Source organism: Prionailurus bengalensis, chromosome D1 (genome assembly GCF_016509475.1).
Source record: "Prionailurus bengalensis isolate Pbe53 chromosome D1, Fcat_Pben_1.1_paternal_pri, whole genome shotgun sequence".
NCBI classification, from domain to species: domain Eukaryota; kingdom Metazoa; phylum Chordata; class Mammalia; order Carnivora; family Felidae; genus Prionailurus; species Prionailurus bengalensis.
The window spans coordinates 88,391,863-88,415,742 of NC_057346.1; the positions used below are offsets into that span (position 1 = coordinate 88,391,863).

General features: G+C 46.2%; 1 protein-coding gene across 2 annotated transcripts; it reads right to left on the minus strand.

Annotated features, from left to right (window-relative positions):
• Nucleotides 1-827: 827 nt before the first annotated feature.
• Nucleotides 828-22,515, minus strand: LMO2 (LIM domain only 2). 2 transcript variants are annotated; one of them, XM_043580912.1, is made up of 4 exons: nucleotides 22,239-22,515; nucleotides 10,507-10,735; nucleotides 6,625-6,840; nucleotides 828-1,821 (listed from the first exon to the last, which is right to left on the minus strand). In XM_043580912.1, exons 2-4 carry the CDS (start codon nucleotides 10,545-10,547, stop codon nucleotides 1,602-1,604), a joined length of 477 nt encoding a protein of 158 aa, XP_043436847.1. In that variant the 5' UTR covers nucleotides 10,548-10,735; nucleotides 22,239-22,515; the 3' UTR covers nucleotides 828-1,601. The 2 variants fall into 2 exon arrangements, with proteins under 2 accessions (XP_043436847.1, XP_043436846.1); XM_043580911.1 differs by lacking the exon at nucleotides 22,239-22,515 and adding an exon at nucleotides 11,504-11,695.
• Between the last annotated feature and the right edge of the window lie 1,365 nt (nucleotides 22,516-23,880).

Sequence of the window (23,880 nt, forward strand, 5' to 3'; positions counted from 1 at the left end):
TAAATAGGCCACCTTAAAGCAGTCAAATTTCCTAACTGCTTTAGCATTTTATATACCAAGAGACATTACTTATTTCTCCTCTAGAAGAAAAAACAAACAAACCTTAACAGGAATGCCACAGTTAATTAACTGTAGCATTAGATGCAGATTTCTGATGTCTTGATAATTAAACACATTAAGACTTCTTGGTGCTTGCCAATATTTTTATGAAACAACGGAGAAGTATATCCACCTAGGTTTGTCTCTCACTAGGATGGATTTGAACTAGCGAGCAGAGAGGTGATGGCCAGCAGGTGGCGCTCTGAGTCAGTTCGTGGCGGCCTGCGGAGGGTGGAAGGCAAAGGCAGAAGGCAAGATGGCCTGCTTTAAATCCTCAAAGTAAGGGTCCTCTTAACCACTTGTCATAAAATACCCTGAGACACACGTCTTGGAAAATCGAAGTGTCAAGCTCAGCATCTTTGCCACATTTCAAGCTAGGTAATTACCTTCTCTCCCAAAGGGAATCTGTTTTATGTATTTGTGTCCTTTCTAGGTTACAGGTTTCCCAAAGGCAATGATCTTGCCTTCCGTTCATTCTATACAATGCTGAAGTGAAATGCTCATTTTACAATAACAATTTAATTATTCTACATCCCTCTGAGCTACATGATGACCTGTTATATAATTGCTAGTAATACAGAAACGTGCCTGCCTCATATAAACCCTAGCAATAAATGGGAAGTTTTTATCTGACCTAAAAGTAAATTGCTTATTTACTTCTCCTTTACAGTATAAAAAGTCATTTTCCTGCCAACCCAAATTCTAAGTCATAATCAAGCAAACAACACTTCATTTTAGTCTGTCATTTTTATTGTCTGCAGAGTTTTTTTTTTTTTTAACTACACACAGCAAATACTTTGATATAATCTAAGATAATAAAATAGTTGAACAACTTTTGTTTTTAGATTTACATTCGTATAGAAACAATCTGTGGAACTCCTCACCTCAAAACCAGGGTGTCTAAAAACGGTGATTCATTAGCATTGCTTTAAATAATTGTTTGGTTAAAAGTTGCAGTTTCCATTCTCAACTGAAATGTGTCTCCACACAGTTTCCCTTGGGTCCAAAGCTTAAGGCCTTGGGAAGGTGGCCAAGAAGAAAGGATGGCCACTCTCGTCTCTGTCCTTCCCTTGTGTGGAGGACAGTGATTGGAGCAGGGCTGTCATAAAAGCCAGGAAGAAAAGAAATCAATTGCACATCTCTAATTGTCAAGGGTCAAGGTCCTTTGCACACGTCCCTCTCCGTAAGTGTGAAGTTCTAGGATGATGGCACGCACCTGCCTGCCCAACACTCCTTTCCTTTACTAATCTTATCAGTGACTATGCATAGGCGGTGGCCACTGTCCATAAGTTCTCCCTAAAGTCTGATCATCCTGTCATAGTTAAGTCTTGTCCCTTGTATTATGTCACTTGGATGCTGTGGCTTGGTGCCCAGAGAGGGTCCACCATCCCCTAAGAAATGCCTCATCCCACCCTCCAATCCCCAGAGTGCCCAAGAGTGAAGACCCTACGGAGACAGTGACTTCAGTGAAACACCCCTCAGAAATGCTGGGGGACTCAGGCCTAGATCATTCCATTGATCTTAGTCCATTCGTAGATGTCCTGTTCACACACTATGTCAGAGTTGATGAGGAGGTATCTGTCGCCCACACAGAAGTGCTTCTGACAGGCGGCGCATTTGAAACATTCCAGGTGATACACTTTGTCTTTCACTCGCATCGTCATCTCATAGGCACGGATCCGCTTGTCACAGGATGCACAGAGACCATCTTGGCCAAAAAGCCTAGGGGAAAAAACAGAAAGAAAAGCTAAGAAGACGGTGGCAGAGACAATATTGGAAGAAAGGGTTTGAGGATGGGTTCCACACAGGAGGCTCAATTTCCAACAGGTCAGGAAGAAAGGACAAGGTGGGTCCAGGGAGGCTCACAGAGCCTTTCCTAGAGGGAAGGAGGGACTGTGGTATGAGGCTGCAACCCATGGCATTTGTGTTTGGCATAACATGCCCCTTTTCTGAGCTCTCCCTCTCTGTGGCCACCGGTCCAGGCTGCCCCAGGCCCCTCTTCTGTGGAGAAGTGCCTAGCTGAAGTGATTTAAGTTAAGATGTTAGGCAGTACTGTGTGTCCCTTCCCAGGGGAACTTTCATTTTAGAAGAAGAGCTGGAGTAAACCCCTGGGGACCTTTTGAGAGGGAACTGACCAGGAATGCAATGAAATGGGCATCTTTCTGAGGCTCTCGGATTCTCTCATGTCAACAGCCACTGATTCCACCCACGGGGAGGGCTGGTCTCAAACTCCTCCATACGCTAAAATGGCCACCTCTGCATGACTGTTCGTTGGGGCCCCGGCTTCTGGGAGACAGTGAGAGCTGGATAGAAGACACTCAGCACAGTTAACTGTGCCTCAACAATCTGGGAGATAAGCGGCATCTTTCCACATTGAATGGCAGAGCTTACTTCAAGGTCCTTGCTGCTCCATTGGTATGAATCTCTGGAGAAACTTTTCTTCTGACGCTGAAATCAAGACTCCCCTAAGTCTCAATCAGTCACTTATTTCGAGCAATATTCAATGTCAAGGTGGGAGAGGCAACATGGTGGAGCTCAGTGCAATGGTTCTTAAGCTGTCCGTGGTCCTGGGGCCAGCAGCATTTGCTAGAAATGGGAACTTGCTACAAATGCACATTCTCAAGCCTCCTGATTGGGACACTCTGGGGATGAGGCCTAGCAGTCTGGTTACGGAGCGCTTCCAGGTGATTCTGATGCAGGCTGAGGTTTTGCAATCAGCCTGTGAGAGTGGAATAGCGCAAGTACTGGAATCAGAAGACCCAGATTCAGTCCAAGACTACAGCGCAGAGCACTGAGTGGCCTCAGTGGGACCTCAGACTCCCTGAGCTTCTGAAATGGCAGTGACCACAGCATCTACCCCATTATGAGAAGGATCAAACTGAGCACTGTCAAAGCACCAACGATCAAAGGCTAAGCCAACATTGGTTATAACACGTCAGGTGTATTCCCAATGGCGCAGTCCTGCTACAGGAGGTCATTTTCACGTGTGCCTGCTAACATGGCATGTTAGCAGGTCCTTTCCACATAAAACATTTTGGACAGTTTTAGGCAAATGCTTCTTACTGGAAGTTCTTATTAACTTCAGAATAGCAGAGAATCAATTGGTGCATTCTGAGAGGCTATGGGGGAGACAGGAGCAATTGACAAATTTTGAAACATTTGGACAGAATTAACGGAATCAAGAAGACGCGGGTCTGTGGGTAAAAGGCTGAGAGTTAGAGCCAGGGCCCGGCTAGTTTCCCCCTGAATCCTGCTTTGCATTTGAAGCTCTCTAAGTGTTTTCAAGGCACCACGTGGGAGCAAACTCATTATAGGGGGAAGAACATTTTATCCCAACGTAGCAGATGGCGGAGCTGTAGGAAACTGCCACCTTGGAGGTCACAGAGTGGAAAGACAGTTCTGGTTTTCTGACTATTCAGTAAGTTGAGTTTGGGACTGAGCAGGGATAGACGACTCACAAAACAGTGTGCGTGGAATGAAGCCAACGCCTGGGGTGTGTGACCCTTAAGGAAGGAGAGCATTTATTAAAGGGAAGTTGGGGGTAAATTACAATACACATCAGGCAGTTAATGAGGGGAAGGACAAAGGACTAATATTTGGGAGGCAAGCTCAGGTCTAACTAGCCAGGTGCCCTGGAGCAAATGACATCCTCTCTTCTGGCTTCTGTGTCTCAAGCTGTAAAAGCAAGGGAACTGGGAGAAAAGGTTTCTGCAGCCCCTTCCAGCTCTGGTATTCTGAGATTCCACTAATAGGAAAAATAAACCAGGACTTGACATCTAATTTGAGCATTCACCTCAAGAACTGGTGCCTTAGGCTGGATATCCCTGAAGCAGACCCCGAGGAGGGGAATTATTAAGGCTGTATTCTCAGGGGAAACTGGTAAGGCAGCAAGGGAAGCCAGATAGAAGGGGAGGCAGACAAGCAAAGTTGTAATCTCCAGCAAAGACCCCGGGGTGGGGGAGGGGGGGCTCTGGGCCAATGGCACGGGGACTCTGGGGTATGTCTCCAGGTCTGCCGGCTCCAGGCAAGGCTGCAAGGCTTTGGTGCTCCTGCAGTGCCAGTCATTGGTTAACGTCAAGGTCCGCTGGGGGTCTGGGGGGCAGTGGGCACACTTCTGGCTCTAACAGAGGTACCGTTGGCTGTTGCAAGTGAAACCACTGTGGAGTGGGGTGCACTGCACACAAAAGTTGGTAGAAAGGGATCCGAGGGAATCTGGGCCCAGCACTGACATTAACAGCTACGATTAGGTTCCCTCCCAGCAACATAACACAGCAGCATCAGGGTTTAGGTCGGCACTGGAGATCTCATAAATATTTGAAGCTAAATGTCTGAAAAGGACTGTAACAGGCGAGTCAGCTGTGGGAAATCCTCAAGAGGAGCAGTTCTCCTGGGACGGGGTGGGGGGGCGGGAGGAAGACTGAACCCCATCACAGAACCCCCAGAGAGTCACCCCACCCCAACTTGCCTCTTTAAAAGACTGCCAGATAGGTGAAGAATGCAAGTAAGCAAGTCCATGGCTAAAGGACCATTCCTGGAGCCAAAGACGGTTTTTCTCCTCTGTCAAGAGGTGTCAATGTCTTAAGCTTTCTCCTGCCCATTTTAATAACAATAATATAAATATTAAAGGATGGCTGGAACCGCCTGCACTAACACAGAGTTAATTAACATGTTGCCTAGGAATGTAGCAGGGAGAAGAATTATTTCGTGTCACCAAGACACAAGTTAATTAACATTGGGTTCTCCCAGACAATTTTTTTTTTCCCCTCTTCTTTTTAAAAATGCAAAAGATTAACAAGCCCAGGCAGCACTGGGTTTATTCTTGAATGTTATATAAAACCACAGAGATAGGGAGAAGCTGGGGCTCTTTTGACCTTACTCTATCTGCACTATTTAATAAGATTCAAATGATTTGACAGGGATGTAGTCAGGGGGCCCAATGGGGATCATTTACCCGTCTGCTTTCTGCACTGACTTTTGGCAAACTGGTAGCCGGCAAAATCAGGTCTCTGTTTATCCCAGTTCCATTTTCTTGTAACTTAATAAAAAATGGACCACAATTATAATCATGATCATTGAAAACTCTACTTATTTTCTCTGAACCACCAAGTTTGCAAGGACTTTATTGGAGAATTTAGGGGGGAATAAAAGGCACTTATTCTATCAGTCTGGGTAAACAGATAAGCTTCCTTCACCGTGGAATTGCCTGCATTTTTTTTTTTTTTAATGTAAAAATGCTCTGAGGGCAGGTTTGGGAGGCAGAGGTAGCCTGGCCGCCAAGGGCACTGGAGTCTAAACAAGCTTCCCTGGGTTGGGTGGTCCTAATGTATTACGGCTGCATGCTCCACAGACCCTGTGCCCCAGGAAGATGGCAAAAAACTGACAGCTATACAGTTGAACAGATCTGACAGTAGAGGGCACAGAGTTACCTGCACGGCAGCTAATATGAAACTGGAAATGCTAGAACATTCCGAACCAAGGCACTCTTTGAGTGCTGGGAAACTCACATGGCCAACAGCGTGACCCGGAGCATCAGAGATGTCCTTAGCTCCTGTCTCAGTGGGTGTCCTAGAGTTCCTATTTTTCCTTCCGTTCTCCCATCTTTTGTTCATTAGGTAGGAAAAGACTCGATGATCCTGTCATGAGGGTTGGTTGCAAGAGCAGGTAACATCTGTTTGACGTTCACGCACCAGGCCAAGAACTTTACGCGTATGACCCCATCTAATCCTCGCCGCGTCCTTGGAAGTAGGTGCGGCTATTATCCCCATTTCTATAGATGAGGAGATCAAGGCTGGGGAAGGGTAAGTAGCTTGCCCGAGGTCACACAGCTAGAATGCTGTGTTGTTGGGACTCACACCTACAGCTGACTTCAGAGCCTTTGCCCTGTCACAGTCAAAAGCTTGGAGCTTTCCCGGGCGCCTGGGTAGCTCAGTTAAGCGTCTGTCTCTTTAATTTCAGCTCAGGTCATGATCTCATGGTTGGTGGGTTGGATCCTTGCGTGGGACTCTGTGCTGACAGTGTAGAGCCTGCTTGGGATTCTCTGTCCCCCTCTTTCTCTCAAAATAAATAAACTTAAAAAAAAAAAAAGCTTGGAGCTTTGAAATGTCTCATCATATAATATTGGGGTCCTACAAAAAATTATTTACAACCTGGATATATGTTTTGAAGCATTCAATGAGCTCCTAAGAACCTACCCTCAAACTGGTCAACTCCAGCACTCCTGGATCCTCCGGACCAACATGCATACCCCTCCCCAGTCCTTGTGCCCCACCATGCCCCCCCCCCCCAGGGGACTTCTATTCAGCATTTCATGTTTATCATTCTCTCACCTTTCAAAAACTAGTATTTTAGCACAGAGGAATGCGTCCCTCAGAATATGCTCCTCCAGCAGAAGGAGATGCCAACTACTTCTCTGCACAGGGCAGCTAGGCTCAGCCTCTAGCCTGAGCGGAAGAGGTGGACCTACACTCAGATGGTCTGTGGACTGTCCCCTCCCTGCTCAGGGCCCCAGGCATGGACATAGCGTACCTGAGATAGTCCCTCCGGCAGAGCTTCCGGCCCAGCTTGTAGTAGAGGCGCCGCCCCACCTCGCCCAGCCGGCACCCGCAGAGGTCGCAGCTCAGACAGTCCTCGTGCCAGTACTGGTCGATGGCCTTCAGGAAGTAGCGGTCCCCAATGTTCTGCTGGCAGCCACCGCATGTCAGCAGGGACGGGGGGATCTGCAGCACTTCATCCACTGGCTCCCTGGAGAGAAGACCAAGCATTAGGGACAACCACATGACAAGCACCGGGGGTCAGGAACCGCTCTGGGCCGAACTGGACAGTTAGGTGCCTGTTGGTGACATCAGGAGAAAGGACGGGGTTCCACATCCTGAGGCTGAACTGCCAAGAGGCCCCGTTAGCCTGAGTCAGGCCTGGAGGGAGCTACGTCTCTCCCCCTCCATGCTATAGAAGCAAATGCAAGGCACCAAGAGGTACACCCCACGGGGAAGGGGGGGCGGGGTTGTGCCCCCTGCCTGCCGCCCAGCACTTTCTGGGCCTCTCTGCTGTCTTTTTCTTTTTTCCACTCTCCCCTCCTACTCTCCCCTGTATCTTGGCATTTCTCCTTCTTTTCCTCCTCCCATGCCTAGACTCAAGGGCACTGCCAAACCTCAGGGGAGGCACTCCAGGCTAAAAGAGTTACTTGCTTCAGGGACAGCCCACTACCCAGAGCGCTAAAGCTCTACAAATTCCCTGTTGAATGGACCTGCCATCCTAACCCAAGCCCTTCCCAACCGCACAAAGAGCAGAAGTGAGGAAGAAAAAAGAAAGTGATAAAAAAATTATCTTAGGTTGTTTTGTTTCCCAAATAAAAATGCCATCAGGATATAATAGGAATTCTCATTATCATTAATATATATATATATACATATATGTATACATATATATTTTACAGAAATTCCACATCTCATCTTTATTACTGAATGAACCCTTGGAGAAAAATCCCAGGTATTAAGGCCATTGTTAGACTTATAAAGGCCATTAAATAGACCTTTCTGCATGTGAAAATTTTTACAACAGCAAAACTGATTTGGATAAAGCTGATTTAGGAAAGAAAATGAGGAAGGGGCAGTGATTATTTTCAAGAGTATACGGCAATTAAACAGATTCTGAAATCTCCATCCAGGCTTGCTAACAGTGAGCCTGTGATACGTGTTCCCTCCTTAAAAGGTGAGACAGTGCCTCCAGTTCACTTTGCTTCCCTGGAATCTGAATATTCTAGTTTTACATTTTAAAATAAATAATTTTATTTGCCAAAAGAAAATAAGAGTGGAAAGAAACATTTCCAGCACCGAATGGGATACAGGAAAAACCTAATACCTGTTGATCTGCAACAATTAACAAGCGCTCTTTTGAACCTTACTCAAATGCAAATCTTTTTTTTTTTTTTTTAATCTATTATGCTTTAAAAAATGGACTGGCTTCCGATTGTGCAATTCCCAAAGGGAGTTTCCTCCTCCATACCTTGAGGGTATAAATCTTTCTCCTATTTCTAGCTGACACTAATTTGCCAGGTAACCTTGTGCCCTGATTGGTCTGTGCCCATAGAGCTCAGCACCAATTATACTTAGGGACGATGAGACTCAGGTGATCAGTGTTGTAACGCACGCACGCTGACAACTCCAGGTGCCTCGTTAAAGTGGTCACCTCCCTGTGAATATTTAGAAATACTGAAACCAAGTCAATGCCTTATAGACCAAGTGTAAGGGTCCTTCATAAGATGATTCCTTCTTAGAATAAGAAAATGTGAAACCCAAGTCAGTTTTTTTCTTAAACTGAAGACTTTAAAGAGTTGTAAAAATTCACTGAAGCTTGACTTGCTTTTCTTTGTTTCCACAGGTTATACATAAGGACTGCCATTCTCCCTTCTGAAAGATAATATCCCCAGCATTTCACATGTGTCAGCTCAGAAGCACATGTCCTCTCTTCCCACCGCCCATGGTCTTACTCGGGCTTCCAGAAACACTCGTGGAACCTCGACCATGCTGGATGCCCTGATGCTGATGCTGCCAACCAACTGTGAAAGAGGAGAACTTTCACCTTTCTGGTGCAAAGTTGCCTGGAATTAAAATGATCTGCTCTTGTTACTCACAGGTAAGCGGTAGGGGCCACCCAATGCCTGGTAGAGGAAATCTATCCATTGGTGAATCCTGGCTGGCTTTCTGTCTAAATGTTTCATTTGCAAATGCCTAGGCAAGCTTCTATCTGTAAATTGGAGATGCTGATAGTCAAGGCCCACGTTGGCTTTGAGTAAGTAATCACAGTGAAAAAGCACAAACTTTGAAAAGGGCAAACCTTCAGGGAACTGAAACTTCCAGATTTATCTTCCAATAAAAGGATTAGTGGCTAAATTCTGTTGATCGAAAAGGCATTAGGCACCAATTCATCCCATTCACTCTTATTGTATTACTGTGGTCTTGCTCAGACTCTGAAAACTCAGGGCTAAGTTGTCATTCCAGATTGATTAAAAAAAAGGGGGGGTGGTGGTACAGACCACCCTGTAAACCCTGCATCTGCATAGATAGGTTCTTTTAAAAATGAATGTTATTTTTCTCCCGAGAACTTATTTATGGAAGCTGTGTTTTCCTTAGAACCAACCTAGCCCCTTGTAGAACTGGTGTGAGAGCCTTCAAGACTCAACAGTGATGTTTATATTCTCACTGGATCATGGTACTTCCTGTATTTTATAAGAGCATGCTGAGTGTTTATGCTGGTAACGAGGATAAAACCCACGTACATAAACACCATAGCCGGCTGAAACTGGGGGAGGGGGAGACTTCAATCAGGAAAGCACAGTTCCTTTAAAGCAGGAAAAGAAAAGAAAAGAGAAGACAAATGCGTCTTAAAAGCACAAATGGACAAGTCATTAACCAGCTCCTTTGGTCTGTGTAACAAATCCCTTCAAAGGATTAGATGGGGACTTCAAAGGAATAAAAATTCTCAATACCAGACAGCTAATGAATCTTAAAAGGGCATTTGCGCTGACGGGAAAATGATATCTCAAACAACCCTTTCTCCCCTTGTTAACGCTAAAGAATGGTTTGGAGGTATAGGTTGGGAATAGGGGAACGTTCCAAACCAGGACGAGGCTCTGAAAACAAATGTGGCAAATGCTCATTGGAGCTCTGGCTCCCTGACCCCAAACCCTTTGGAGCCCGTGAAAAATGCTATGAGACACCGCTCCCCAGAGTTCACCTATACACAAAATGGTGCACTAACTTTTGAGGTTCACAGGCCTCCCCATCAGTGGACCCCAAGGGAGAGGGAAATACATGTATCCAATTAACTCCGGATTTAGGGGCTCGAAAGTCTCTGGTGACCGGAGAGAGCTGCTAGGTGGACGCTCGGACCTCCTCGCCCGCGGGTCCCTGGCGCTACTGGCAGCCGCCCCACCTGCGCACCGCAAAGGGGGCCGTCGGGGACTCGGGAGGCCTCCGCTTGGAATGTCCCCCTTTCCAGGATCAAATGGACAAAGAGAATGGGGACCGAGAAAGCGAGGGGGGAGAAGGAAGTAGAACCAAGCCCGGCACGCTCTCGGGACTGCACCTGCGCACCTCCAATCTCCCCTTGTGCCTGCTCCGGTGTAAACTTTCTGGCCCGCGGTGGCTTTGAGGTGCGTCCCGGGTAGCCGAGAAGGGCCCGCAGAGGTGCCGGGCCGACCCCCTCTCCCTGCCGTTGGTGGCCCAGCCCCTCTCCCAGTGCCCCCCGAGCCACCCGCGAGGAAGGGGGAGCCCTGCTCCAGGCGAAGGGAGCCAAGGGCACGCTGCGGGCGCGCACCTGAAACCTCGCCCGCCGCCCGCGCCACCCTGCAGCCCTGGGGCGCGAGGCCGTGGTCACCGTGGGTGGCAGGGGCAGGGGAGCCACACTTACTCAGACGGGTCCAGGCTCTTCCTCTCGATGGCTGAGGACATTGGGGAGGGAGGTGGCGTGCCAAGCGGCGGGGGCGCTCCCTTTGTGGCGCGGGGCTGGCCGGCTGCCGGGGCTCGGACCCCTTCGGGTGCTCGGGCGCCGCCGCCGCCGCCGCTCCTGCACCTCCTCTTGCTCCGGCGCTCCGGCGGCGAGCTCGCCCCTCCGCGCTCAAGGACAGTCACCGCGCTCCCTTCAAACGCCAAAGAGAGAGAGCGAATCACCGGGCTGCCGGCGCGCCGCGGCCGAGGCGGGGACCGGGGCGCGCAGCCTGGCCCCAGCGGCTGCAGCTGCTGCTGCTGCTGCTCAGGACTTAACCTTCCATCCCGGTCCCGCCGCCGCCACTGCCGCCGCCGCCGCCGCCGCCACCGCCACCGCCAGGTCCGGCTCGGCTTGCGCGCTGTCGCCGGCTCCGCGCCGCCCGCGGGGATCGTGCGCGCCCGCCCGGCCGCCCCGAGTCCTTCGCACCTATGGCCCGGGTCGCGGCGCGCGGCTCGCCGCCGAGGGCAGGGAGGGGGCGGCGGCCTGGGGGCGGGGAGGGGACCGTGCCTCTCTCCCCGGGCTCCCTCCTCTCTCGGGAAGGTCTATTTTCGCTCAGCTTCCCTCTGTCTCTGGTTTCATTTCCTTTTTCCTGATCACGATTCAAATACAATAGAAGGAAATCACATTTAAAGAGACAGCTGCCCGGTCCCCCCCCCCTTTTTTTAACGGGGCTCCTGGGGATTAGCAATACAAACAGCAGCAGCATCAGGACTGACTTGCTTCTTAAAGGGGCCAGCGTCGGGGACAGGCAGAGTCGCTCAGTGAACACCTCTCCTTACAGAGGCGGCTGGGTTGCCTCTAAATCGTTCTTCAGGGCTGCCCCCCTTCGGCGTTTCCCTTTTGGTTAACTAAGACTGAAAGTAACCAGCAGGCCGCTCAAGGAAGAAAGAAAAGACAAGAACATGAGATAAGCACATACAGAAATGCCAGCGTCCCGAGTGGCTTTCGCGCCCGTCCGGGGTTCAAGGTCCCAGGTCCTCAGACACCGTGCGCGGGGCTGCCCCGGACAGAGCGGCTCTGCTTGCTGGCTGCGGGTTTGTGACTGCGTCCGCGCTCCAGAGAGGAGCCTGGTGCTGTGCGAGCAGGGACCGCACGGGCTGGGTACGCCTGAGCAGTGCCAGGGGCAGCTAATCCCGGAGGTGGGGGGGTGGTTGGGAGGGACCACGCTGGTCTGAGTCTCCTCTCCATCTGCTGGCGGCAGAATTCCATCCCTCAGCATCTTTCAAAAATCTGACTCCTGCGGTGAAAGTGCCCCCATGGAAAGTGCCAGTAATACTCTGCACAGAGAAAAGTGCCTTTCCAATGATCAAGAACAGTATTTGGGAGCAGTACTATTTTGCCGTGGATCAGGGAAAGAGAAAGAAGCCAGACTTTTGGAGTTCTGGTTTCCCTTCCAACCACAAAGGCAAACAAAGTCTAGGAAGAGGAGGAGGCTAATAGTTTGTCCTTCTGTACGGAAAAACTTTGGGCCTTATCAGAGCTCTTTGCAAATTATTATACTCAGAAATTATTATTTTTCAGAAATGATTATTAAAGGTCTATTTGTGCATGATCCCAGTCACCAGTCTTGTAAAGAGGAAATTACCAAATACTTTCAGAACTCATAGTTTTATATAAACAGTCTGGATCATGGTCATAGCCATTTTATTCCCATTTTAAAGATGACGTTGAAGGACTTGGATGAGATTACCTTGAAAGGTTGGTGGTTGAAGTCAGAACTGAGTTCCTGATTACTTCATTTTCCCTGTTCAGAGCCGATCCTCACTGACTTTGCAGGAGTATAAACCAGAATTTACCATTGTGTGCATGGTTTTGTCATGTTCTTGCCTCCATGTGCAAGGTGGGGGTCCCTAATGGGTATAATTAACACTGTGCTGTGTGTGTGCGTGTGCGCGCGTGTGTGTGTGTGTGTGTGTGTGTGTGTGATGAAAGAAACCCGAAGAGCAGCTTTGGGTCCCAGTCAAGGCCTTCAGTATATAAAAACATATTGTCCTGATCAGACCCTTGCTTTTAACAAAAAAAAAAAAAAAAAAAAAAGAAAGAAAGAAAGAAAAAAGAAACTCCCTAGACATTTTAGGCAAGTCCAAATTATGTGATAAATATGTAACTTACCACTCTACAATCAGAAATGAAAATAAACCTATAGTTCGTGGTTAGCAGTTTACCTACTTATAGCCAGGCAGTGTGGTGGTTAAATGCCAGAGCTACCTGGGTTTCACTTAGGCCCTTATCAGCTAGCATGGCCTAGGAAAGTTACTTCATCTGAAGAGAAAGAATTGGGTAGTGGCTCTGGAGTCAGACTGTCAACATTCTAACCCAGTTTCCCACCTGTGTGAACCTGGGCTAAAAGCAAGAATTTAAACTCCCAATACCCTCATCTGTAAAATGGGGATGCTGGAACCCATTGCATCAGTTGTTGTGACGATTAAAAGAGTAAATGCATGCAAAATGTGGCACATGAGCTTATAATGGGGTGGGGGTGATGACAGATAGGAGATTAAATGCATGGAAAGCACTCAATGTACATTAAGTGCACATAAAAGGCAGCTGCTGTGTTATAGCAAAACACATCATTGGGAGAGTTTAAAAAGAGCTTTAATTCAGCAATTCCTCTGGGTATTTATCCAAAGAAAATGAAAAAACTAACTTGAAAAGATATATGCATCTGCACGTTCATTGCAGTCTTATGTCTTACAATAGCCAAGATATGGAAGCAACCTGTCCTTGTACAGATGAATGGATAAAGAAAATGTGTGTGTGTGTGTATACATATACACACAATGGAATATTACCTAGCCATTAAAAAGAATGAAGTCTTGTCATTTGCAACAACATGGATGAGCCCTGAGGGCATTATGCTAAGTGAGAAGTAAATCAGAGAATGACAAATTCCATAGGAACTCACTTATAGGCGGAATCTAAAAAACAAGAAAACAAGCTCTTAGATACAGAACAGATTGGTGGTTGCCAGAGGCGAGGGAAAGGGGCAGGTGAAATGGGTATAGGTGGTCAAAAAGTACAAACTTTCAGCTATAAAATAAATAGCTCCTGGGGATATAATGTACAGCATGGTGACTCTAATTAATAATAATACTGTGTGGCATGTTTGAAAGTTGCTGAGAGAGCAAGTCTTAAAAGTTCTCATCACAAGAAAAAAACCTATGTAACCGTGGTGATGGATGTTAACTAGACTTATTGTGGTGATCTTTTGCAATATATGCAAATACTGGATCATTATATTGCACACCTGAAACTAATATAATGTTGTGTGTCAATTATACCTCAATAAAAGATAAATTAAAAATTCAAAAATCGGGGCGCCTGGGTGGCGCAGTCGGTTACGCGTCCGACTTCAGCCAGGTCATGATCTCGCGGTCCGTGAGTTCGAGCCCCGCGTCAGGCTCTGGGCTGATGGCTCAGAGCCTGGAGCCTGTTTCCGATTCTGTGTCTCCCTCTCTCTCTGCCCCTCCCCCGTTCATGCTCTGCCTCTCTCTGTCCCAAAAATAAATAAACGTTGAAAAAAAAATTAAAAAAAAAAAAAATTCAAAAATCAATAGGGAGAGCTTGGAATTAAATTTAAAGGTGAAATGGGGGCTTAAAATAAGAATTTCTCACCATATTTATAAATGATTCCCTGGTTTTAAAAAGCAAACGGAGCAGAGTCCCATCACTTCGCTTCCTATTGCCTGAACATACGAGCATTTTCCATTTCAGTGTTCACTGTCTGGGTGACTAGATGATATGTTTGCATCTGCTTGCTTCTATTAAATTAGTTAAGTTGCTACCTTCCTTGTTACAGGTTTGTATGGGGGCTCGAGTTAGCTGTTAAAATAAATATATCCTCAAGGCAACCTCTGAACCACCAACTTTTGAGCATCAAGTTCCCTCTTAATAATAGGCTTCTGTTTTGACCCCAGTGTGTGAAGAAAGAGAGATTACTGCCTATGACTTTGGGTCAGTTTCTTATCTTTCACAACTCTTTGGGGAGAACTTCCTTAGAGAAAGTGAATATTTGAAAGGTATCTTAAGATTTCAATTTCACACACAGTGGTTGTAAGAAATAACTGCCTACCAGTGGGATTTCATTTCTATTCAACGGGCAATTAAATTGCTCAAATTTAAGCTTAACATTTAGAATCAACTCTCAAAATGTGTTTTTATTATGAATAATTTTAAAGCAATTGTGACCTTACTGTATCTTTCTATAGCAAACCTTATACCTTATGCAGAAGAGGGACTCAGTAACTATGAGGCAATTCAAACATGCAAAACAGTTCTTGAGAGTTGGGGAAATCTGTACTTATACCTACCCAGTGGGATTGCAATTTAATTCTTCTTCCCCACCCCAGCCCCTTCTCCTTGCTAATCTTGAACACCTTAAAATTTAGAAATTTTAACTTCTAAATTAAAATTGAATGTGAATGTCAGAGGAAGACCGAATCAGTCGGCATGATGAATCTGACCTCAGGTAGATTGCTTTCTTCCTGTTGGCATTTTCTATTCTTTTTGCTTATTACATTTACAATTGTTTTCTAGGGAAGAGCGGTTTCAAGTGACTAAGGCTGCATTTCTTTGCTAAAATGGACTTCTAATAGAAATGAAAATGCAAATGTCATTGGGAAAATGCCAAGAGTGAAAATTTACTTCTTTTATTTTTTTCCCCAATCGTTAGAAGCTAAGTTGTATCACATGCCTGTGAGCTGTGACATTCACGTATAGAAACAAAAATAAAGATTTGTCTTAATATGGCTCCAGTTCCCATGCAAAATTCTTTAAACTATTCAATTGTCATAGGCATCTGGCTCCCAAACTCATCCCAGGACATTTCAGTTGGTGGATATGTTTTCACAGAATGTTAGACCTATTAGTAATCTTAGTAATAAATAAATCAGGTTTCCTGTACAGTTGAATAGACCCCCCAAAAGTCTTTAAAAATCCATTTCAACTGAGGCTCAGGAGAATGAGCATAGATGTTAGACAGACACAGCTCGGCTGGTTACTAGCTGTGTGATTTGAAGGAAGTTACTTCACCTCTCTGAACTTCAGTTTCTATATCTGTAAATGGAGGCAGTTGTAATGCTTAGCAGGGTTGGGACTAGGGTGAGGCCACTGCGATCACCTCACAGGAGTTTTAAGAGGATGTGCTAAGAGTTTTAGCATGATGTGTGTGGAAATGCTTTGCACACTAATGGTGCATAGTAAATACATAGAAATGAGAGTTGTTGGGGCACCTGAGTGGCTCAGTTGGTTAAGCGTTCGACTTCGGCTCAGGTCATGATTTCGAGGTTCGTGGGTTTGAACCCCGCGTCAGGCTCTGGGCTGACAGCTCAGAGCCTGGATCCTGCTTTGGATTCTGTGTCTCCCTCTGTCTGCCCCTCCGCTGCCTGTACTCTATCTCTCGCATTATCTCAAAAATAAATAAACATTAAAAAAAATAAAAAATAAAAGAAATGATAGTTGATGTTATTACCTCATCTTTCAGAAGTTATCACCACTGTATCAGGAAACAACTAGCTAGTCTCCCAGCTAGTCAAAGCTACAGGAAGAGCTGAAGTGTATGTAAGACATCAACCAGCCCCAGGCTTGGGGGGCCCACATTTGTCAGCCAGAAATGCAGGATTGTACCCATTTACGTTCTGGGCAAGCTGCTGACACTTCATTGCTTCTCTACTATGTTGTCTGCTTCAGCTACATCCTTGACTTTAGCTGCCTGATTTTCCCCTTTCCAACAACTTCTAGACCCACTTTTACAACTAAGACAAGAGGCGGGATCGGGTGGTCAATCATTGCTCCCAGATATCACAATTCCACAGCAGGGTCTTAGCAGAATTAAGCTCCTAGCATGTCCTAGTGGAAGGGACCTCAAAAATGTGACTTCCTGGCTTGTTCTTTGGAGCAGAAGGGGTTCTGAGGCACCTCCCTAGGGGGCTTCACCTGAGTCTGTTCCAACCGCAGCAGCGCTGTACTTGTTGACCTTTGACATACTGCCTGACCTCTCTGGACTTTGGTTTTGGCATCTGTGAAGTGGGCATAGTCAGAGTTTCTGTCTCAAGGGGCCATTACAGTAACCCTGTGAAATGAAACACATAAGGTGCTTGGAAAGGACCTAGTAAGTTTCCGAGGAAGATTCTCCTTACACAGACATTCCAGCTTTAAAATCTTACAGGGCGCCTGGGTGGCTCAGTCGGTTAAGCGTCCGACTTCGGCTCAGGTCACGATCTCACCGTCCATGGGTTCAAGCCCCGCGTCGGGCTCTGGGCTGATGGCTCAGAGCCTGGAGCCTGCTTCCAATTCTGTGTCTCCCTCTCTCTGACCCTCCCCCATTCATGCTCTGTCTCTCTCTGTCTCAAAAATAAGTAAACATTAAAAAAAAAATTTAAAAAATACAGAAATATTTCTCTTTAAAAAAAAAAATCTTTGAACACCCATTGATAATTCAGACCCTTTGAAGGGCAAGGCAAATGAGACATGGAATCGACAGCTCTTTCTTTCACCACAGCCATCAACAAACTCTTCCCCACCTTGGGTGCTGGACCCTGAACTTGTTTGCTGCTCCGAGTTCAAGTGGGGAGTTAGATTGCTGGGTGAGCTGACTTACTGAGCTATCCTTGTGTTCTTTGTCCATACAAGCTGTCCCCTCTCTTTAACTGCAAAGAGACAGCCTCGCCTGAATGACACATCGCAGTGCCTGGGACTCAGCACATTTGAAATCCAAACTCTTTCCTGCGGCCCTCGATAAATATTCATCGAATGAATGAAAGTACAAATAGAAGCCCTGCTTCCCTTGGCCAAAGCGTGCGCTGTGGTCTCTGGGTAAATGTTGAGAAGGAACTTGAAAATCTTGTCTTCCTTGAGCATCACTTTTAGGAGAAGATAAGGTCTCGGATGCCATTCAGATTCAGGCCCAAAAATTGGTTTGTGAAAGAGATCAGGCTCCTGGCTTCTGGGAACACTCAGATATGGGTGGTGTCAGGAAGCAAGGCCAATGCTTTGAAGCTGGATTCTCTACTGCAGCCCCCTCACCCCCCCAGCTGCCCACAAGGAGATGTGGCTACAGCGAACCAGGGTAGAATGCAGCCAATGATACGAGCAAAGACACAGACTTTGGAGATAGACTGGCTTGCCTTTTAGTCCTGGCTTTTTTAGCTACATGGTTTTAGGCAAATTATTTGACAGCACCGAGCCTCAGTTCTGTCACGTATAAAATGGGGATAATTATATCTTCATCACGGGGTTGTAGGGATAAAATGAGATCACACATGTCAAATGCTTAGCATAGCGCTCAATGGATGGGAGCTATTCTTAGAATTAATTAAGCAGAGAGAACCTCAGAGGAGGATAGTCAACCAGGGCAGGGTTTTCATGGCTGAACACAGGCGGGATCCTGCTACAATAAGGGCTTAGCTGCAGGAGGGTGGAGGCAGCCTCCTTGCCTGGGGAACTCTTGCCTTACCTCCTTACCTGCTCTGGTAACCCCCGTGGGACAGATGGGCTGGACTTACAGACGCCTGGCTCAACCTCATGTTCAGGAAAACAGCATACAGAGATGGCATGAGGAACCTGCCTTGGCCACTGGCTCTTCAGAGTTGGAGGTCTCTGGTTTGAGGCACTGCATCTAGACAGGATTTCCATTGGATGGAGGAGCTAGGCTGCTTCTGGGGCAGCTGTGTTTTCTGGCGCTCAAGTCTAGCCGAGGACACTGAGTCTGGCAGGGGGAGGCGATTCTACTTCCTGATGATGTTTGCTTTCCTAAGCTTCAGACCTCAGTTGAAAGGAGTCTTGTCGATAATGCTCTCTAGAAATACCCATTGCTGAAGGAGGTATGAAAAGAGCTGCTTGCTCTTTTCTGCCAGTTTTCTCTGCCTCCCTTTAGCTGTCCCACATGCATCAGACTAACCCCGGAAGCTCAGGCTGACCCATCTGGAATCCTGTTTTCTTCACTGCCACCACCCTGCTCAAGAATTTGCAATGGCTCCCTATATAGCCTGTAACCATTGGCAAAAGGCCTAAACTTTGGGGACCCCAGGGCTCTTGTTTTTATAGAAGGAAGAAGGTTGAGCTGCAATTCTGTCCCTCTAGCAGGTCAGGACCAAGCCTTCCATGCTTCCATTAAGGCTCTGTGATCCTCCCCACTCCATGGGTTCAATTTTATATTCCACACCCTAGTGCCTAAACTTTCCTACTCAGCCAGGCTTCTCCTCTTTGATCTCAAACACCCTGTTTGTGCCCATTTTTATGCACTGTCTTATCCTGTTCTCTCTGTCTGGGATGTCTGCTTTGTCTGTGTTTCAAAACTTTGGTGCTTGAATAGTAGAGTGGTTAAGAATAAAGGCTTTGGAGATAAATAAACCTCGTTTCCAGCCTCTGCTTCATAACTTACTATCTGGGTAATTAATCTTAGGCAAATCTCTGAGCTTCAGTGCTTGCAATGATAAAACAGAGACAATGCTAAATATAGGGTTCGAAGAAGTAACTGAGATAATGTGTACAGCAGACAGAACCCTGTGCATGGCACAGAGTAAGTGTTCAGTAAAGGGCAATCATTAGTGCATCATTACTAAGTCCCCAGTCCTCTCTGCCTCCTCCAGTTTTGTCCATCAGCCTGGACCCAGCTCAAGTCACATCTTCACCCTGGAGTTTTCTCTGTCCCTGGAAGCTCAAGGTAGCTGATCCCTCCCTGAGTTCTCACGGCTCTTAGCTCTAGGGCCTGGTGAAGTGCTCATTAGACTCTGCCCGGCAGTACAGTGATTTCATGTGTGTGCCCAATCTTGCCACCTCAGAAGTGCCTTATGTTCTGGGAGAAGAGAGGCCATGATTTTCATTTTCACCAGCTTCCAGGGTACTGATATAAATTTGGAGATACTCAATAATTCCCTTTGAATTAAAGGCTTTAAATACCACATCCATGTTATCAATATCCCAAATTCCTAGATTCACATCGACATTCAGGAAGGCCTGAGGGTCTTTACATTGGAAACAAAGGTGTCCCTAGAATCAATATTGAGGATGGCCCATGCATTATCCGTCACAGACCTCTTAAAAACCTGGGGACTGGGGCACCTGGGTGGATCAGTCGGTTAAGCGTCTGACTTGATTTTGACTCAGGTCATGATCTCACATTGGTGAGTTCAAGCCCCGCATTGGGCCCTGTGCTGACAGTGCGGAGCCTGCTTGGGATTCTGTCTCCCTCTCTCTCCACCCCTCCCTTGCTTGCTCTATATCTCTATCAAAATAAATAAAGTAAGCTTAAAAAAGGGGGGGGGGTAACCCCTCTGGGAACTAAAGTTGTAAAACTTAGAAGAAAACCTAGGGGGAAATCTACATGACATTGAATATGCCAGTGAGTTTTTAACCAAAAGCACAGGTGTCATATTTTATTTATATTTAGTTTAATTGTTAAATTATATTTAATTTAATTGTTAAATTAAAAACAGATACATTGGGCTATGTGAAAGCTAAAGACTTGTACCTCAAAGACACTATCAACAGAGTAAAAAGGCAATCCATGGAATGGGAGAAAATATTTGCAAACCATATAGCTGATGGGAGGTTAATATTCAGTATATAAAAAGATTTCCTATAGTTCAACAAAAAAAATTACCCAAATAACCAATTAAAAAATAGGCAAAGGACTTGAATAGACGTTTCTTCAAAGAAGATCTACAAATGGCCAGTAAGCACATGGAAAGCTGTTCAACCTCGCCAATCATTGGAGAAATACAGATCGAAACCGCAATGAGATACCACTTCGCATCCATTGGGATAGCTCTCACCAAAACCCAGAAAATAACAAGTGTTGGTAAGGATGTGGAGAAACTGGAACCCTTGGGCACTGCTGGCGGGAAGGCTCCTATAGGTACCGGTGCAGCTCCCATAGGATACAATATGTAGGTTCCTCAAAAATTAAAAATAGACTTACCAAATGACTCAGCAATTCCACTTTTGGGCATATACACCCCCCCCCATTGAAATCAGGAACTCAAGCAGATATTTATATGTCTGTGTTCATAGCAGCATTTTTCACAATAGACAAAAGATGGAAGAAAGCCACGTGTCCATCAACAGATGAATGGGTTTTTAAAAAACGGTGTGTGCATGCAATGAAATATTAGTCTACCTCAAAAAAGAAAATTCTGACCGATGCACAACATCGATGAACCTTGAAGGCACTATGCTAAATAAAGGAAACCAGCCACAAAAGGTCAAAGACTACATGATCTCACGCATATGAGGTACCTAGAGTAGTCAGATTCATAGAGACAGAAGGTAGAATAGTGGTTGCCAGGGACTGAGGGGAAGAAAGAATTATTTTTCAATGGGTACATTGCTTCAGTTTGGAGAGATAAAAATAGTTCTGGAGACGGATGGTGGTGCTGGCTGTACAGCAATGTAGATGTACTTAATGCCACCGAAGTGTGCTCTCGGGAATGGTTACAATGGTAAATTTTGTTATGCATATCTGACCATCAGAAACATTGGTCAAAGTTAAAGGCCATCTAGGTGCACATCTGGGCCAACATGCAAGGTTTTGCCTACTGTTTCAGGAAGCTCACAACCTTCTCAGATTCATCTGTGGACCCATTTAACCCCAAAGTTATGGGGAAGCTAGTCCTGTACGTCCTGAGACATTCTTCAGGTGCCCCCGTGGCAATCCCTACGCACTTAGGTCTCTGTCCGTGGTGGTGGGCCCTGATTTCCAGATGACTTTCTTTGCAAGAGGCCACTCGGCTCCAAGGAAAGGAGAAAAGGGTGCAGTGTGTTATTTTGTAAAGCCACATCCTTAAAGGAACTCAACGCTTGCATAGATATCTATCTGCCCTCTCCTCTGAGAATCTGTCAGTTAGAAGGCACCAGTCACAGGCTCCACTTTGGGGGACAGTGGCAGGAACGGGGGTCTCCTGTAAGTAGAGCATCTTTAATGTTCCTTCAGGCCACAGCCCCTTTCCAAAGGCCCTGGGGGCTGCTTGTGGGCCGGCTCAGCTCCTCTCAAACTTTCAGGCTACAGTGCTTCCCATCATATTGCAGAAGGCCGCCTTGGGTCATATCTTGCAAAGGAAGAGCTATTAAAAAATATTCCATTTGTATTTCCTGCATGGCCCTCCATCTGGAAATATCTTTTATCTGGCAACTTTTGCAAAGTGAACTGAATCTTGAAGGAGGTCCTGGCAGGTTTATGCTGGCTTCTCTATTATTCCAATAAGTCATTTCCATCCTAACCTTCACAAGGGCCGAGTAATCGTGACTTGGTATCAGAAACAGGACTGGCAGAGAATGGCAGCAAGTCTTTTGGGCCCAGAGGTATCTTTTTAACTCTGAAAACACCCACTTGGAGGGCAAGAGCAAAATCTAGAAAATTATTATACACACTCTCTCTCAGCTCAAGTGTTACTTCTTCGAGGAATCCCCACTCCCACCCTCCGTGACTAGATCAGGACCCACCATTGTCTAATGTCACTCCCAGTCTGGATCACAATTTGTAGTCCTATGTTTTGTGATGGTTCAAGCGTGTCTGGCTCCCCCAGAGACTGCAAGCGCCTTTTGCTCAGAATCGAATCCAAGAGCCTAGCTTAGAATCTAGAAGGTAGTAAGTATCCAATAAATATTTATTGAAAAAATGAATGCATGAGCAAATGAATGAATGAAACTCATCTTACCTGCCTCTCTGCCAGTTACTTCAAGTCCTGGTTGAAAAAATACCTCCTTTTCAGAACTGTTGTTACTGAGAGAAAATGACAGGAACCCTCTGGTAGGTAGCTAGAAACAGAATGGAGGGAGGGAGGGGGGGGAGAGGTCTTTATCTTCAGTTAGAGAAATGTTTCCATGGGTCCTTGATAAAGTAGGGACAAATGCCCCCAGGGCCCTCTGATGGCTGTGTGTCCTTGATAGTGTGGCTGGGTGGGGCAGGCGGAACTTTGGCATCGGGGCAAAGGGATGGATTTTAACGGTTTCTTCACTGGTTGAAAAGTCTGCTTCCTGCCCAACTTTGTTTTTCTCCGTTATGTACCAGCTCAGCCTATAAATGGGAAGGAGTGGCCAGCTTCTCCCAATGTGTGGGGTGAGGTGGGGGTGGGGGGAGGCTGGTGCATCAGGAGCTGTCCTTGCCGAGGCTGTCCTGTCATGGCCTTTCAAGTCTGACATGGCAACTGTTCCCCTTGTGTCTCACACTTTGAAAATCTCACATCACTTTCGGTCACAGAAATCCTCCCCCCACCCCCGACTTAGAAAGGGCAAGTAGCCAGGCTCCCATTTGATAGGGGAGGAAATGAGGCCAAGCCTTTCCAAATCTTAATCCTGCTTAAACTAGAGAGCCCTAGGACACTTATTCATTGAACTCTGGCATTCTTGCTCATGAGAAGGTCTTTTGAGAATTCATTTTTCAAGAGGAAGTGTTTCATTAGGCAAAAAAATCTACTCAGTGGCCATATTAAGTACATAGTAAGTGGCCTTTCTGGGATTTGTCTTTTGAGTAATTCAGACAAAAGATTACAGTTAGGGATAGATGGGTCTATTGTTGCAAACGATAGCTACCTCTCCTTGAGCACGTATTGTACGTCAGGCACTTCATACATTTTATCTTATTTAACCCTATTAACAACCTTCTGAGGTCAATAGTATTATCCCATTTTATAGATAAGGAAACAGAAGGTCAGAGAAGTTTGATAACTCGCTCAGGGTCACACAACTACATAAGTGTAGGAAATGGGATTTGAACCTACGTCTTCTGACTCCATACCCTCGCTCTTACTCGTCATGTCAGTGTTTCCCAAATTTCCTGCATTTGCTTGTTAACCACACCTGTCCTTAGGCCCACACCACACCTACCAGATCAAAATCTCCAGGGTCCTCAGAGAGTAACTCTCTGGACACCAATCGAAAGTAGACTGCTCCCCAGGCACTAACACACCACTATTTTTTTTTTTCTTTCATCATTGTACTTATCACTACCTGACATTTTCTTATGTATGTATTTGCTTCTTGTCTTTTTTCTCCACTGAGTGACAAGTTCCTTAAGTTCAGGGACAAGGTGCTTAAAGTTTAATCTCCAAACTACTAAAGAGAGGTAGTACCCAATCCATATTTATTGAATAAGTTAGTAGACAAAATAAATATGTCTACTAACATAACATAATAATAAATAGTGAATTATATTAAAAAAATTTTTTTTCAACGTTTATTTATTTTTGGGACAGAGAGAGACAGAGCATGAACGGGGGAGGGGCAGAGAGAGAGGGAGACACAGAATCGGAAACAGGCTCCAGGCTCTGAGCCATCAGCCCAGAGCCTGACGCGGGGCTC